This window comes from Falco cherrug, chromosome 4, assembly GCF_023634085.1.
Source record: "Falco cherrug isolate bFalChe1 chromosome 4, bFalChe1.pri, whole genome shotgun sequence".
Taxonomy (NCBI): Eukaryota; Metazoa; Chordata; class Aves; order Falconiformes; family Falconidae; genus Falco; species Falco cherrug.
The window spans coordinates 94,457,489-94,472,798 of NC_073700.1; the positions used below are offsets into that span (position 1 = coordinate 94,457,489).

Sequence of the window (15,310 nt, forward strand, 5' to 3'; positions counted from 1 at the left end):
CTCTCATCTCTCCTCCTAGTTAAGAGAAATCAAAATCACCTTTGCTTCAATGAAGTTGTTGTTTACGTTTACTGCAGTGCCCTTTTGGCCTGAAAGCTTCTGCGGTAATTAACTGAAATGAACAGTTAATTGCTTTGAGTGGCTTTCTAAAGTTCAGGCAATGATTACTGCACTGAGTCGTACCATGTCATAACAGCAGGCTCACCCTGGAATCTCCTCCTCACTGTCCCTTCTCTCCTCACCCTCCTTACAGCCTCTGCTCTGACTCCAGGTCTGGTGTGAAAGCATCCTCAAACGAGGAATCACTGTCTAGTAAGAAATGTGTAATATATTAAGCCCTAAGACATTATTTTTCTGGGTCACATTTAGTTTCCTTAGGGTTTAGAGGCAGTGCACCCTCATTCTGAGCAGAGGTACTCACCTCAAGGGAGGTCGCTGGCTCGGTGTGGTCCCCAGTGCTGGTGTTACAGGAATAACGTGACACAGCACGGAACGATGTCAGCATCTGGGAGAGGTGACCCTGCTGCGCCTGGTTTGGGACTGGCTGCACAAATACAACCTGAAACAAAGATTAACCTGGGAGTCGCATCCTGAACAAGAGGTGGTGAGGTCTGCTCATGGGCTGCTGCAGGGTGCTCACTGGCATCTCTCCTAGCGGGGCAGTTACTGCACTGGAAAGGATTTAGCTTAGTGCATAAATTAGATGCTCTTGCTGGCAGTGCTTGGAGTGTCTTGGGGAGGCAGGTGGGTGTGTTAGGGAGTCTGTAACTCTGTTATAACCTCTAGCATGTGCCTGCCCAGGATACATTCTTCTCCCCGCTCCCAAGTCCAAGACCCCTTGCCTTCCACGCTCCAGTCCCTCCTCAAATGTGTTTTCCCAGCTTCTTCCAGCTGCCCTCTGTTCTTTTCCAGCATCAGTCACAAGCTCATTCCTGTACCTGTCTCCGCTTCTGGAGCGGCTGGGAGCAACAGGCACTGGCTTCTTATCAGGGTGGACAAAGGGTAATTACATCTTTGGATCCTCCCTGCTTGGGAAAGTGATGTGTTGCTGATGAGCGAAGGCGACAGGGTTTGTCCCAGTTCCTGGGGTGGTGGGCCCATGCTGGCATCTTGCAGGCCACATGGGGGCAATGGGCAGGTACCTGGCACAAGGGGGTTGACCCCTCAAGAGCACAGGCGGCTCTTTGCTTAGAGCGTGCCTGGGGCCTGGCGCTGCCGAGTTCCCGCTCGCCAGCAGCACGGCCTACCCAACAAAAACCAGCACCCAGCAAGAAAGGCGGCCGTGGCATAGGCGTAGTCCAGGGCATCCTTGTAAATAAGCGCTGGTGCTGTTGGTAGATTACTATGTGTGTGCGTTTTGACTCAGTATGTGTAGGACTTAATGAAGAAGCTGATTAACTTGCAGCCTGAAAGGCTCTAGAGAAAAAGAAAACCAGAACTTTTTCCTTAGGAGGATCTGGGGGGAGGAAAAGGTTGTTTTGACTGACTGAGATTTTAATTTTGATTTTTCTTTACACTCGAAGAACTGCTTCTCAAAGGGATTGGCATAGCTCTAACTCAACTTTGCAGAGGAGGAAGGGCATTTTTTTTATTTCCAATGTGGGCTAGGAGCTTGTCTGTATATTTTTACCGTATGAGGGAAAGTGTAATGTTGTTTGACATTGGGTTTTGTGAGCAGAACAACATGATTTGAGAAATGCCCTTCTCACTTCAGCAAAAAAACATGACCTAAGCAAGTATGCTGTCACGGCTTAAAAATCTGTGTGCCTGTAAACCCTGGAAAATGGGCACAGATTAAAGTCAGCTGCTGTAGGCCAAGTTCTCCGTTTGATGCAACCGTACCCAGAATGGGCTGATGGCTTTTTTTCTGAGCAAAGCGTGTAATCTTATTTTTCATCTTTTTGTATGAGCAAAGTTAAATCAAGACCTAAAAAAACCCCAACAAACCCAAACAACAAACAAAAAGTCAATTTGGCAGAAACAAAATATTCAAACTAGTTGACTGCAGATGCTCTTTTTAATAAGGTGATTGTTTCTGTAGGATTTGTTTAGCTCTGTTGTATACTTTATGCTGGCTGGACTTTTTAGGCAGCTGCAACCCAGAGATAAGTTAACTCTTTTTTTGGGTTACAGTTCAACCATTTTTTTTTTCTCTCATTTAAGTTATTTAAATGTTAGAAAACTCATTCACCAAATTCATGCTGTTCAAAGTCATCCGAATTACATCAGGAATGAAAAGTTGTTGCTGCTGTGATTTATTGTGTCTATTAGGGCAGCACCTGGTAATCGGTTGAGAGCAGAGCTGTGTTCCCAGGTTGTGCAGACACCCGGTGTGCCTTCTCACTTCATAAATCAGCCCAGCCCTAGTGCTGCCTGAAGGTATACAGCAGACAATAACGCGGTATGTTAAAGTGGCATCTTGAATAAGAAGCCCCATCTGATCTCTGCATTTCAGAAAACCGTTTTCAAACATGTGCCAAGCACTTTCACTTTGGGTGTGCAACCAAAATGACTCAGCCTTTCGAGGCAAAAAGGGGTTACGCGTATCTGAGAAGCTTACAGCTTCAGCCTCCAGGAACTTGCAGACAAGGCAGTTAGGAAAAGAGCAGGGTTTGGTTTTTATTTTTGAGTCAAAAGATATAATAAACGTGAGAATAGCTGTCCCATCATTTTGCTGATACCCATGTAGGAAGCACTTACATCCATGCAGTTTATCACTCTAGCACTATGAACATTGGCATGTCCTACTGCAAAGAGACACTGTCTAGGGGAGGTTACCATTCGCCTTGAAAACCTCTCTGCATTAAACTGCTGCTTGATTTGGAGGGACACACTGGATACAAGATTTTGTCTGAGGATACTCTTTCATTGTGAAAAACCTCTGTGTTTCAACGCAGGTACTCCAGCGTCAGGTATAACAAAACAAGGCACAGTGGAAGCCCCCGTTGCCCTTCTACAGCGATTTACTTTACACCAGCCCCTTTCTCCTCAGCCAGAGCTGCTGCGTGGCTGGGGTGCTGGGCTGCCAGCTCCAGGCTGCTGGTCCTGACAGCAGCTTTGCAAAAGGCTGTAGCTCTTCCTGCCTTCAAAAAAAACCCCTTTATTTTGAAACTCCTGGCAAAAAGTCTTCTATATTGCCCTTATCAAGGGGTTTCAGATTCCAGAATTTCCAGGGCATAGTTGTTGTTGTTGTTATTCTTCTCATTATTGTTGCTGGTTTTATTATTGTTGTTGTTGCTGTTATTATTTTTATTCGTAGTAGCTGTATTATTATTTCAATCCCAAGATGTTACCCAGGTGGACTTGAGGGCTTTCCGTGGTGTCCACAGTTACAGCATCCCTGCTGTGTTGGCCATTAGGGCGCAGCCTCTATAGCTCTGACCGTGTGCTTGGACACACGATGGTGTCAGAAGGATCTGCTGGATCCAGGTGCAAATGTGCAGCTGATCCTTTTGTGCATGGTGAGTCTCAAGCATGTGTCCCTGGTGTAAAGTCAGAGGAGCCTTAACCCCAAACGCCAGCTATTGAGCTTGGTTACTCTTCTTGTGTTGCACCTTGGCTTCAGTGTTGGAGTGGATCCAGCCACACCACGGGGGCTTCCTGCCCCCCGGGAGGATTCAGCAGCTGTTGGTGAAGCCCCTAGGGGGGTGGGATGCGGTGCAGTCAGCATCTTTGGAGGTGGCACAGAGCAGCCTCCTTTCCAGTCAAACAAATGGCTTTGGAGGGGAAAAAAAAAAAAAAAAAAAAAAGAGTCTGAGGGAGAAATTATTTATTCGTGGCATTTTCACTGAATTATTTTAATTTTTATTTATCTTCATGTAACTTCCAGCTGGGGGTGAGTCAGCCTGGGGTGTGACCATTTCCTTTGTGAACCTTCAGGGAGGGCAGAGAGTGCACCCTGTCCCCCCATCTCATACCAATGCCTTGCTACATGCTTTATTTTGCAATTTTTTTAAAACCCTACCAAGCTGATTTTTTTTTTTACCCCTTTCCTCTCTCTCTAGTTTTGTATGGAGCTGAACCAGCCAACGCTGCCAAACATCCGCAAGTGGAAGGGCCCTAGAGGATGTTGGAAGGGTGTTGTTTCCGAAAAACCCTCAGGCCAGCTACACAAGGTACATTAATCCCCAAGTCTGAACTGTGGCTTTGTTTTTTTTGTCCCCTTTAACCAAGGGCGTATTTTGAATGTTTAAGGCAAAACATTTTGCAAATTTTTTTTGACAGTGTTTGCATCTCTTGTGTTTTAAGCTGCTCTTATAGCTTTCAATTTGGCTGTGCGATTGATTTTTTGGAAGAATTGTTTTCCTCAGCCTGTGGCACACTTCTGCGGAGGAAGGTGTGTGTGTGTTTGGGGGAGGTATGGTGGATAAAAGCAGCATAGAAATACAGAAGAAAGGCTACATGTTAGGAGAAGGAAAGAGTCCTTGGTTTTGCCCCTGGCAGGCTGCAGTACTTCTGAATTTTTTTGTGCTGGGCACCTGAGCTTGTTCCCTAGCCCCTCGCAGGCTGGCATTCAGAAGGGCTCCCCATTTTCCTAGTTTGCAAGTGAAGACCCCGCAGAGGAGCTGTGCAGCCTGCCATCCTCATCTGAAAGAGGAGTTTATCTTATGTGTTCCCCAAAGAGCTCTGCGCAGGTGTTTAAAATGCTAGACTCCCTTTGAAATCTGCACCGTGCTGCTCTGTGCTTTTCCCTGCAGCATCTTCTGCTGTGGGAATATAGAAATGTGCTGCAGTGAGGTCCTCATTTATAAGGTGGTGACAGCTGCACCTGCTACCCATGACAGTATTCAAGGTATAGCTACATCAGGCTGGACACCACTAACGGTGCCCAAAAGCAGTTTCTCCCAAGGGATGTTTCTTTTTTTTCCCTTTAAGGGTGCTAATGAGTTTTCAGAGCAAGGTCCTCCTAGGGCTTGCTGCTGAATGGGATCATTCTGATGATGAAGTTATTGCAGTGTGGATGTTGTTGTTCGGCAGAAGCAGGAACCGAGACCTGTCATGTAATGAATAGTGCCCAGCAGTACATAGGACTGTCTCTATCTGTTCTGAGCACTGTCATTATTAAACATGTGGCTACAGTTGTCTCCCGTAATCGCTGCTCAGAATCTGCATTTCCTTAATTTGACTTTTCCAAATCAGGTTGCATCACGATTCACTGTTTTTAGACTGATGTTTTTGGAGGTGCATCTCCTTTCATTGCCCTTCTGAGTAAAATCCAAGAATGAGGAAAAAAACCCAAAAACCACCAAAGCAAAACCCACCATGTGAGCAGTGCAAGGACTGGACTCTGGCTGCCACTAGAAAGACACAGAGGGTGCGAATTGTCTGAGGTTTAATGCAATTTACATTTAATTCTGATGCAGAGTGTAAATCCCCTTCAGGACATTTTTATTCCTGGCTACAATTTTCCTTTGGAATCTCTTGTTAGGCCAGATCGTTAAAACACTGAATTTAAAAAGTTGTGTAAAGTGGTCGAAGTTGTTCCCTCTGCTCTTTTTTTCCCCTCCAAGAATTATGAATAATTGTCTCAGAGTTTCTATATCCAGAATCTTTAGTCGGTTCTCTCCTTTTTTTGTTTCCAAAAGATATTTCTTTTGGAAAAGATAAAGTATGTTTCCAAAGATAACTGTGGGCCGAGTAAATAAAAATCATCATCTGTCTTGTTTTACTGGTAGAGATGTAAGCATGAATGGTTCCCAAAAATATGGGAGACATCTGTGGCCAAGGTAAGAAGTGTGGCTGTTCCTTTTAGCTGCTGTAACAAAAATCCGGCTGTGCTGGAGAACCCTCCACTAAGCCAAGAAGTCTCTTTACCCCTTGGGTTGGTTAATGAGTCTGTCCGGTTTGAACACCGGGGACACAAATGCAATGCAGTGAAGTAACACGGTGTCACCCTGAGTACGTAGTGTCTTTGGCACCAGCTGGTCTCGGGACACTCTGCAGGGTTAAATAGTGGTGGATGGTGCTTCAGGCTGGTGCTTCCACCCGTCCGTGGGCATTTGGCCTTCAACCAAGCAATGCCTTTTGATCACCATGTGGACGCAAAGGCTGGAGCCAGGAAATACCAAACAGCTGTTGACAGCAGGCTTACTCTTCCACATCTTTTCCTATAGCAGTTTCAGACCTTAGACTTCCAGCTGGTGGAATAATTTTGTCGGTATTTTGAAGGTGAGTTATTCAAAGGAGCTAGCAAAGGATTTTAGGCAACCTTAATGTTTTCTTTCAAGGCTTATGGGAAGTCAGCAGAGCACTTGTTTATTGCAGCTGAAATAGAAAAACCCCTCTTCCTTGTGATGGATTTAATTACCATTCGCTAAGGGAAGAGGGTTTGAGTAATACCAAAGAAAATGGTGTTTGGGTGGTGGGAGGAGAGGCTGTCAGGCTTTGAATTAAATACTGCTGCTGGTGTGATTGGGGTGGGAAGCTTTCTGAAAATGCTAATTCCACATCCCAAAGTAATAAAAAAAAAACCAAAACCAAAAACAACCATGCAGGATGATAGAGCTGAAAGGAGTGAAGAGCTGAGCATGAAATGTTTGAGCTGGAAAAGAGATAGAGAAGGACTGAGAGGTCTAGACCATATTTCACACCAAGAGACTGAATGAGCTCAGGTATTTTTAGCTTGTGGGTGACAGAAGGCTGCAAGGTGGCATACGGCATGGCGGGACAGAACAAAGCATGCAGCATCGTCTACTGCAAGTCCTAGCAGTCACCCATTGAGACCACGAGGCACTGAGCTCAGGGTCAGACAAATGGGTAACAAACTACCTCATTACTGAGCACGCTCAGAAGAATCTGGTGGCTTGCCTGGACTAGGAGGGGACCGAGGACACTACCAGCCCAAACACACGCACAAGAGGCAGCATCTTTATCTGTCACCCCTGTGGCGGTCCTGAATGCACTCCACCTGTGTAAGATAATACAATTTATAAAATCCTTGGCTGGCCCGAGCAGTGCTGAAGTTCCCTGGGTGTGTGATGGCCAGCCTGCAGGCGCAAGGAGCTGTGAGGAGCAGAACAGTGTGTTTCAGCTCGGTGCACTCAGTTTGCAGTGAAGTCAGTGGAGCTGCCTGGGAAGCACACCTTCCACATCTCAGGGGGGTTTGCCCGGGGTGGGCCAAAGAAGCCTTTCCACCTGCTCTTTTTATCTCCTGCTGATAGCCCAGGATGCTGTTTCTCCTTTACACTTGTGCACAGTGAGTTGGGCTTCTTGCCCTCAGCAGGCGCTAAGCCCAGATATAAACCTGCATCATATTTTACTGCCACTGCGTGTTTTGGGAGTGATGTATGCCACTGCCAACAGAAACGGTGGTACTGAAACTTGTGGGTCAAAGTTTCAACCAGGGGGCTGCATTTGGGCAGAATGTTTTGGTTTTACCTTCTTGCTACTAGTTTTTCTTTCTCTTTTTTTTTTTTTTTTTTTTTTTTTATTAAATTCCAGGGGGTTGAATATTCTGGCTTCCTCTGGGATACAACAGCTGGCATTGAACTGAAAGATGCCTCATTTCAGGAGAATGCACAGACTAATGGCAATGGGAAGCACTCATACCCTCACCCATATCTTGCACATTTCAAGGTAATCGACCCTTGCAGGGTTCATCTTTTGTTAAAAAAAAAAAAAAAAAAAAAAAAAAAAGATAAGATGGAAAGAGACACAGTCTTCTAACAGATAAAAATTTGTAATGAGGCTTTAACCCATCTCATCACTTCAGCACTGTGTCATGACTTGATTATAGGAAGGTGCTTAGTGAGCCTTAATATGTGTGGCAGATCAGCAAAATCAGTCCTTGCCTTTGCTGCTGCGGGAGCAAACCCTACCCTAAGGGAGCATTGGGCACGTGAGGGTTAGTGGATCTTCAGTAGCATCCACACCCACTAAGAGTGTGGCAGAAGTCACCAGTCACCTTGTTCTGCTTCTACCAAATTACCACAGCAAGGACAAGGTGCATACCCAGATGAGATAGATGTATATGTAGAAGGCACAGTGCTCCTGGGAGACTCGAGCTGATCTATCTTATGTCGCTGGCATCCTGCAGTTCCCATTTTAAAGCTTTTTCACTAGGCTGAACCCATCTAAAAGAACATGTGTTTTGGAAGCTGTTCTTGTACACATGCTTAAGCGAACGTGCAAAGGGAGAGAGCCCATCTCTGCACAGGCTGTGATGGTGGGGTCTGGTAATGCTTTGAGAGAAGCCTTAATAAAATAATTACGGATAAATAAATTATTGATTATTAATATTTATTAATTAATAAGGTAAACAGGCCAATGACAGGAGTAAGTATTACTTGTGCCAAATGAGTCCCAGAGGGTAAGCAGAAGGTTGCAGGGAGTCAACAGCTCCTTTCAAGGTACATTAAGTTTCTTGGTTAGTCTCTGTGACGAGCCAGGGCTAATCACAAGAGAGTAGTAATTAGCCCATGTAATGACCATGACATTATTTGTAGCTTATTAACAACTGGTTTTGCATAAACTGATTTTCATAAGCAGCCAACTTCTTTCTGCAACTGTGGTCGAACGAAGCTGTTTGCTTATCAAACCAGTTTCCCCAGAACTGAAAGGGTATCACATTATTAAAAACAAAGCTGCAAAATGCTCTTCCTCCCAAAAACGAGACAAACCAAAGCACACCACATACACAGTGAAGCGAGTCCTAGTCACCCAGTCTTACTACCAAAAGTACTGGGAAGAGGCGCGTGGTTTTGCTTTGTGACCTTCTGTGCCCTGTCTGCATGGCATCAATTTCTCCTCCTTCCTCCCCCAGGTTGGGATGAACGAGCTAACGCTGGTTAACCTTCACCTGGCCTTGTTGTCCTCCACGGGAGAGAATACCGGCAAGAACCACGACAGCCACAAACTGGCAGCCTTTGCACAGACTTTGCAGGAGACTCTGAAAGGTAGGGCAGGTTTTTTTCCTGCCAGCTCTCACACACATGCTGGCCAGTTCATGTAGTCAAAAGGAATTTTTAAACAACTAAAATCTGTATCAGTGCGAGTTGCACAAATATCCTCGTCAGCAACTGTCTTCACCGGTATTTGTATCTGAATGGTGCACAGCGTAGCAAACGTGCTTTTCCCTTGCTCGTCATCTTATAGTCTTTCCTACTTAACACAAACAGCATGGGGGATCCTGCTGGATTTGACACTACTTTTTCAAACAAAGTTCCTTCTGTTTTACCCTAGTGTAAGAGCAAGTTCAGCCAAAAAAAAAAAAAAAAAGAAAAAAAAGAAAAAGACACGACACCAGGGTTAAGACCTATTCCAAGTGCTTTGTGGAAATTACACCTACCTGCTGTCAGAACAAAGTTTAATGGCTTTATTTCCAAAAGCAATAGGTTGTATATATTTACTTTTTGGATAATTGGAAGCACTTGGGAAAACCCAATGCAAATCAGGAGATGGCTGCTAATGAGAAAAGAGAGCAAATCCTGCTTTGGTACCTGGGTGTAGCATTCAGGATAATTTTGCTGATTTCAGGTAAGTTGCTCTGGTTTTACACCAGGATGCAGGACACCAGAATGCAGATCTGAACATGAGAATTGTAATAGGCAGCTGAATTTCCTTACTTCATTTCTGAGAATTTGTTTCTTACTTTGAAGCTTGCAAATTAAATTCAATTTCCTATGAAGCAGAGCAGCATGGTTCAGATTCTAAATGTTGCTGATCTTGTTAGAGGAACAGAAAAATCTAGCCTTTTGTTTACCGCTTAACAAAGATGCATAAGGGTTACAAGGCTATGTGTGATGATTTTCAGCTTGGCCAAGTTTAGCAAGGTTGGTCACTTGGAAGCATTAATGTCCCTCTTCTATAACACGAGGTATTTGCAGTTTTTAGGTGTGTACTATTGTTTTTCTTTTTAAGCTGCAAGAAGTCAGTCAGAGCTATTTTTACGTGCTACTGATTGAAGTATTTGTCCAAGTACCTTGAAACTGGGAAGGATGAAGGTAAACAAAAGGATTGTTTGTTTGATCCCCAAAGGCTGAACTGAGACACAGATAAATGTGTAGCTCTTCTGAAGTCAACGAAGGTGCATTTCCACTGCATCTAAATTTAGACTGTTGGCGTTAGGCCTTCCCTTTATTTCATGTTTTTATTTTCATACAATAGGCATGCTAGTGCATGCTTGCTCTTGGCTTAGCCTTTCACAAAAGAAGAGATTCAGATTCCTCCAAACTTGTGGGATGCAGGTCTTGTTTTCTAAACAAATGGTAGTGCATATATGTTACTTTGAAGTACTGAATTACCCCACCAAAATGAATGTCCTACCTAAAATTACCACCATCCTTCAATCTCTTCCCAGTCAATCCATAAAATACGGGTGATAAGAACTGATTTGTTTGTGGGTACTGCAGTGATTTGAGTTTCTGCTCCCATTTTGCTAACAGACACCTACTCTGTGATCTTCCATTCTTATGAAGAGGCACATGAACATCTGAGGAAATCTGGTCACTACCCACAGCCTGCTGTAATGCCGAGCACTGGTGTCCCCATATTTCTCCCATCAGAGCAGTGGGTGCTTGTTCCTTTCCCCCCCCTCATTCTTTCCCTTCAGCAGTACCAGAGAGATGCGGTGGCCGTTGGCTGCTCATAGCTAACTCTTTGCAGCAGCCTTTCTGCCTTCATTTAAGATCTCCACCAGTTCATCTTCAGCGTGGTGACCATGGCAGCACACAGATGCTGTTTTGGGTGTGCTGGTAGTGCTTGGACCCAGGGACCAGGGTGTTGGCTTGGTCATCTTCTCCCATCTGACTTGGCCATATTCCGTGGGTTACCCATGCACCAGGCACTAGGCTTGGACCTTTGAATGGTGGTAGGGAGCCTCACATCCTTCGCATCGTCTGCTTCTCCTTGTCTCCAGGAAGGATTTAGAGGTTTAAGGGTCTGTTTACTTTACAAGGGGACTCTTTCAGGGCATGGGAAAGTTGGGGAGAGCGTCCTACTTGGGACTGCCACGAAGCAAAGGAGCGTTTCCTGGTTGCTGCAGGAGAGCAGATTTCAACACTGCAGACTTTCTGCAGGCACTGGAAATCCCTCAGCTGCCTGCTGGCACAGCAGGGCTAAATTGTGGCAGCGCTTTGCTTTGCTGGCCGGGAGCCCCCCGCGGGCAGTGCTAAAAGTCGCTGGTGCTGCAGTGAATCTGCAGATGCGTTTGAAAACAGACCAGGCTTTTTTTTTCCTCATCTGAAGAGTTCTCTGTTGACAAGGGCAAGGTTGTTTAGAGCCCGATGGGTGTGAAGGCGAGGGATGGGGGGGGGCACCCCTGAGGGGTAATGGGACGCATGCCTGTCTGCTGCGGGCTGTATCCCACCGTGTCCCACCAGCTGGAGGCTCTGGGTCTTTGTGGGAGGTTGCAGCCTGAGTGTGGGACCTTTACAGTAAAAGTTGGGTTGGCAAGGGAGCGCTTGCTGCTCTGTCCTGTGGGAGGAGAAGGAGGGACCAGATTGCATCAGCTGAGGAGCCTCTGGGTCAGGCAGCCTCTGCTGCCCTGGTCCTGAGGAGGAACAAGCCCTGCCAGTCTCAAAATCTCAAAATCACAGCACAGCACCAGTAGCATTGCCTCTGTTTTCCTTCTCCCCCCAGCTGATTGTAACTGTGGACATTGCGACCACAGTTTTTTTATCAGTTATCCCTCATTATGGGCAAGGGCATGAATTCTTCTGGACCTTTTGCTAAGTTTGCCAAGAGCTGTTGGGGCTTGACGTCTGTCGGGGTCTCAGGAGGCAGACAAGATGCAGGATTGCTGTGCCATCACACATGGCGTGGCTGTCGCAGGAGCTGGCAGAGGCAGGAGCAGGGCTGAGAGCGCGCCAGGACAAGGAAATAAAGTTGGTGGTTATCTCGAAAATTGGTGTTGCCTGCTTTTCCTGCTGAGCGCAGGGCTGCCTGGCCTTTTCCCCGGTGATTCGCAGTCATGGGGGACCCCAGGAGTTCCTGTGAGAGAGGACCAGAAGCAACCCTTTCCCTCCCCGGTGGTAAATGGGGTTTCAGCTTCTTTGACATGCCCCAGCCTACTCCATCTGTCCACTTTACACTGCATTAGGATTCTACGCTTAGTTATTCTGCACGCAAAAGTTTAAACGGGTGAGGAATGCAGCGATTCCTTCCCTGGGCGTGCTGCAGGCTGACTCCTTCCCTCCTTCTGAGCACATGTTCAAGTGCTGGGTCTTTTAGCCTCTGTTACTTCTAATCTGTCCAGAATGGAGCAGTCAGTTAAAATTTTCACTTGTGAGAATTTTTTTCCACAGATTTTTCATATAAGGGAAATAGGCTTGAGGATTTGCTAAAAAAAGTGTCAGTATTTTAAGAATAGAATAGAATCTGTTTTGTGTGGGATCAAGATACTGCTGTTAAGATCCTTGCCTCTCTGTCGTTTGCAAGCACTGCGCCCCAAGGATGTGCTCCAGAGGTTTCTGTAACGGCCTTTCCTCACTCACTCCGGCTGAACTGAAAGCATGGAAGAAGCCGAGTGCTGCCTGGGCCATTAAGCAAGCATTAGTCCTGAAGGTCCAAGCTGGTGAGGTCACGTTTCAGGCTTCCTGGTCCTGGCAAACAGATCTTGGGATTTTGCAATGAGATGTGTGCGAAACCACCAGCTCCCAGCAAGCACTAACTATTGTCCTATTAGGCAAGCGCTGAGTTTTCTTTTGGGTTCTGATGGAGCTTAAAATAGCTCAGGTTCAGATCTGGGGTTTTTTGCTTCTTTTTAAAGGTGGGAAGGCCACTGTCAGGAACACTTTATAAACTAATACTTAAACCTCATGTCATTTACAATATGATCTGTGAATTGCAAAGGGTAGAGAAACCACAGTTTCACTATTTTTTCATCGCCTCTTTGCATCTTAATAAGCAGCATGCTTTGAAGTATTTGTTTTTGTAAGTCATACACTATCAGTCTCGCTGCTCTCCTGCCCTTTCCCAAATCATCTTTCATGCAGTGCGAGACAGGAGTGGAACAGATTTTGCTGTTGAACTTGCGCTCCCTCTCCTGGCTAGCTATTTCTGCAGCAGCAATGCAAAACGAGGAGGTTTATCGGTGAGCACTAGCTATGGTAAAGCAATCTGTCAGCCCACCCCATCTCCACCATCTACACCCACACCTCAATCCCGGGAAGGAAAAAGCTTCCAGACTCTCATCGCTACCCTGAAGTCAGTTTTGGGATAGCTTTTGGTGCATTTGCGCCTCCTTTTAACATCCTCCTCCTCCAGTACCAAGGTGTAACTCAGCAACGTCTCCGTTCAGCTATCAACGTTCTGGAGTTTGTTTTGTTTGATGAAAAATCTGGCAGTGGTTTGAGATGGGCACTGGGACATGTGCATTGTCCTCGTTCCCCAGTGCACAGCTGGGATGTCTCCATCTGCAGCTGTGGAGCTAGGAGAGCACATGTTGTGGATATGAAATTAGGGTCCAGAGTTTCTTTTCTCACTTCATTAGGGTTGGAAGGAAGATGTAACCGAGGTAATTTTCTATTCACATGAAGGTAGGATTGTTCGGTGAGCATTTCAATTCATTCCCTTCTTTTTCTTTTTTTTTTTTTTTTTTAATTCAGCCTTAGACAAAATCTAAGACATCCCAAGTTCAGCGGTATCCCTTCAGCTGGCCAGGCAAAGGAAAGCTGCTGTAGTCAGGGAGTGTCCGTGTGGTTTGTGAATTTACCTTCTGCCGTCAGGCTTGCAGGCTGCTCCACAGGCTTGTTCTTTGGGATGTCTTACATGCAGAAGGTTAGAATAAGCACTGCACTTTTGGGACTCTGGTCTATACCAGCTTAAGGCTGTGTCTTCCTGGGATCCTCACTAAAGTGTCCTTGACTTAAAGGAAATCTACAGAAAGACAATGTTAGGGCAAGTTAAAGCTCATGTGTTTCTTGCAGAAAAAGAAAAAAGTAAGCTTACAATCACAGATTTCTAAAAACCTCTAAGACCAGAACTGCTGGTCTTTGAGTTTGTTGCTATCAGTGAATAGCAAGCAAAAGAGGCCAATATAAATGAGATAATATTTAAAAACAAGCATGAAATGCATAGTGGCTCTTTTTCATTGTCATGAGGAGAAAGGCCATGAGTAAACAGCCGGTGAAAAAGCCTTTAAAGAGCATTTCTTCCAGGCGTTCAGAGTAAAGACAGCTTTGCTACTCAGTATTTCTATTTCTCCTCCCATTTATCCTCACTCCCACTTGTACTTAAGCGATGGGTGGATGTCCATTCCTCCCATCCATTTCTACTTTTCCTGTTTTCTAGGAGAAAAAGACGTAATCATCCTTGGAGATTTTAACCAGGCCCCAGACAGCAGTGACCACGACATCCTGAGGAAGGAGAAGTTCCATCACCTGGTCCCTTCCAGCACCTTCACCAACATCAGCACAAAGAACCCACAAGGGTCCAAGTCGCTGGATAACATCTGGATCAGTCGGAGCTTGAAAAAGGTTTTCACAGGTAGAGCTGCTTTTTAACGAGATCACATAACCGTTGCCTAGGTTAGTGGTGCATGTCAAATTCGGGTGACTTTACTTACCTTTATCTCTGTGATTCTTTTCCGTGCAGGCCACTGGGCTGTTGTGCGAGAAGGTCTTACAAACCCGTGGATCCCTGATAACTGGTCCTGGGGTGGGGTGGCTTCGGACCACTGCCCCGTGCTGGCTGAATTTTACCTGGAAAAGGACTGGAACAGGAAGGAGGTGACACGGAATGGGAATGGGGTGACAGTAGAACGCAACGACTCCCACGCTAAGCACGAACGATGATGTGAGCTTGGGGATGCCTCTTCTGCTCCCCAGGGCGCAGTTGGAGGCTCTGCTCGCTGGCGGCTCGGCGGCGGGGCAGGACGGCCCTCTCCCTCCTTCCCGCTCTCCTCCCCACACCTAGGAAGCAGCTGCACTTGAATTTGGGGGGCTTTGTGTTCCTCCTGGACAGTTGTGGAGTGTCTCATGGCAGTGGAGCAATCTGCAACTTTTGCTGGGGACACAGTGGCCATTTCCATGCCTGGTGATGTGGATGAGAATTGTACAGAAAATAAAGTGTACTTTTAATACTGTATGGGATCTTCGCTAAAAACGCAACCGAGCAGGGCTTTGCTGTGGGGGTGAGGGGGAGTCATGGTTATTTTCCTTTGCCTCCTTGTAAACCGAGGGAATAAGAGAGGCCCCAGAAAGAGAGAGACCATGGGAATTCTTGACAAGTTGCAAATGCCGTTCAGCACTTGCAAAAGCTGCTGGAGCTGGTCCCTACATGACCTGAAAAGAGGCCCGAGTGGTCCCTGCAGCTCAGCCTGGAGAGGCTCTGTTCCTCCACAGCCCCATGGGGACGTGGCTGCCTCTTGTCC

The 15,310-nt window shown here is 46.1% G+C and overlaps 1 protein-coding gene across 2 annotated transcripts in view; it reads left to right on the forward strand.

Moving 5' to 3' along the window:
• The window catches only part of EEPD1 (endonuclease/exonuclease/phosphatase family domain containing 1), a 62,918-nt gene extending 47,894 nt beyond the window's left edge, over window positions 1–15,024 (forward strand). The window contains exons 3-7 of one of the 2 annotated variants that reach the window (XM_005442443.3): window positions 4,005–4,115; window positions 7,441–7,575; window positions 8,762–8,894; window positions 14,230–14,424; window positions 14,533–15,024. In XM_005442443.3, the coding sequence (XP_005442500.1) occupies window positions 4,005–4,115; window positions 7,441–7,575; window positions 8,762–8,894; window positions 14,230–14,424; window positions 14,533–14,732 (774 nt within the window). In that variant the 3' untranslated portion in view covers window positions 14,733–15,024. The remainder of the gene's footprint in view (window positions 1–4,004; window positions 4,116–7,440; window positions 7,576–8,761; window positions 8,895–14,229; window positions 14,425–14,532) is intronic. The other variant, XM_027809993.2, reaches the window with a different exon arrangement.
• The last annotated feature ends 286 nt before the right edge of the window (window positions 15,025–15,310 follow it).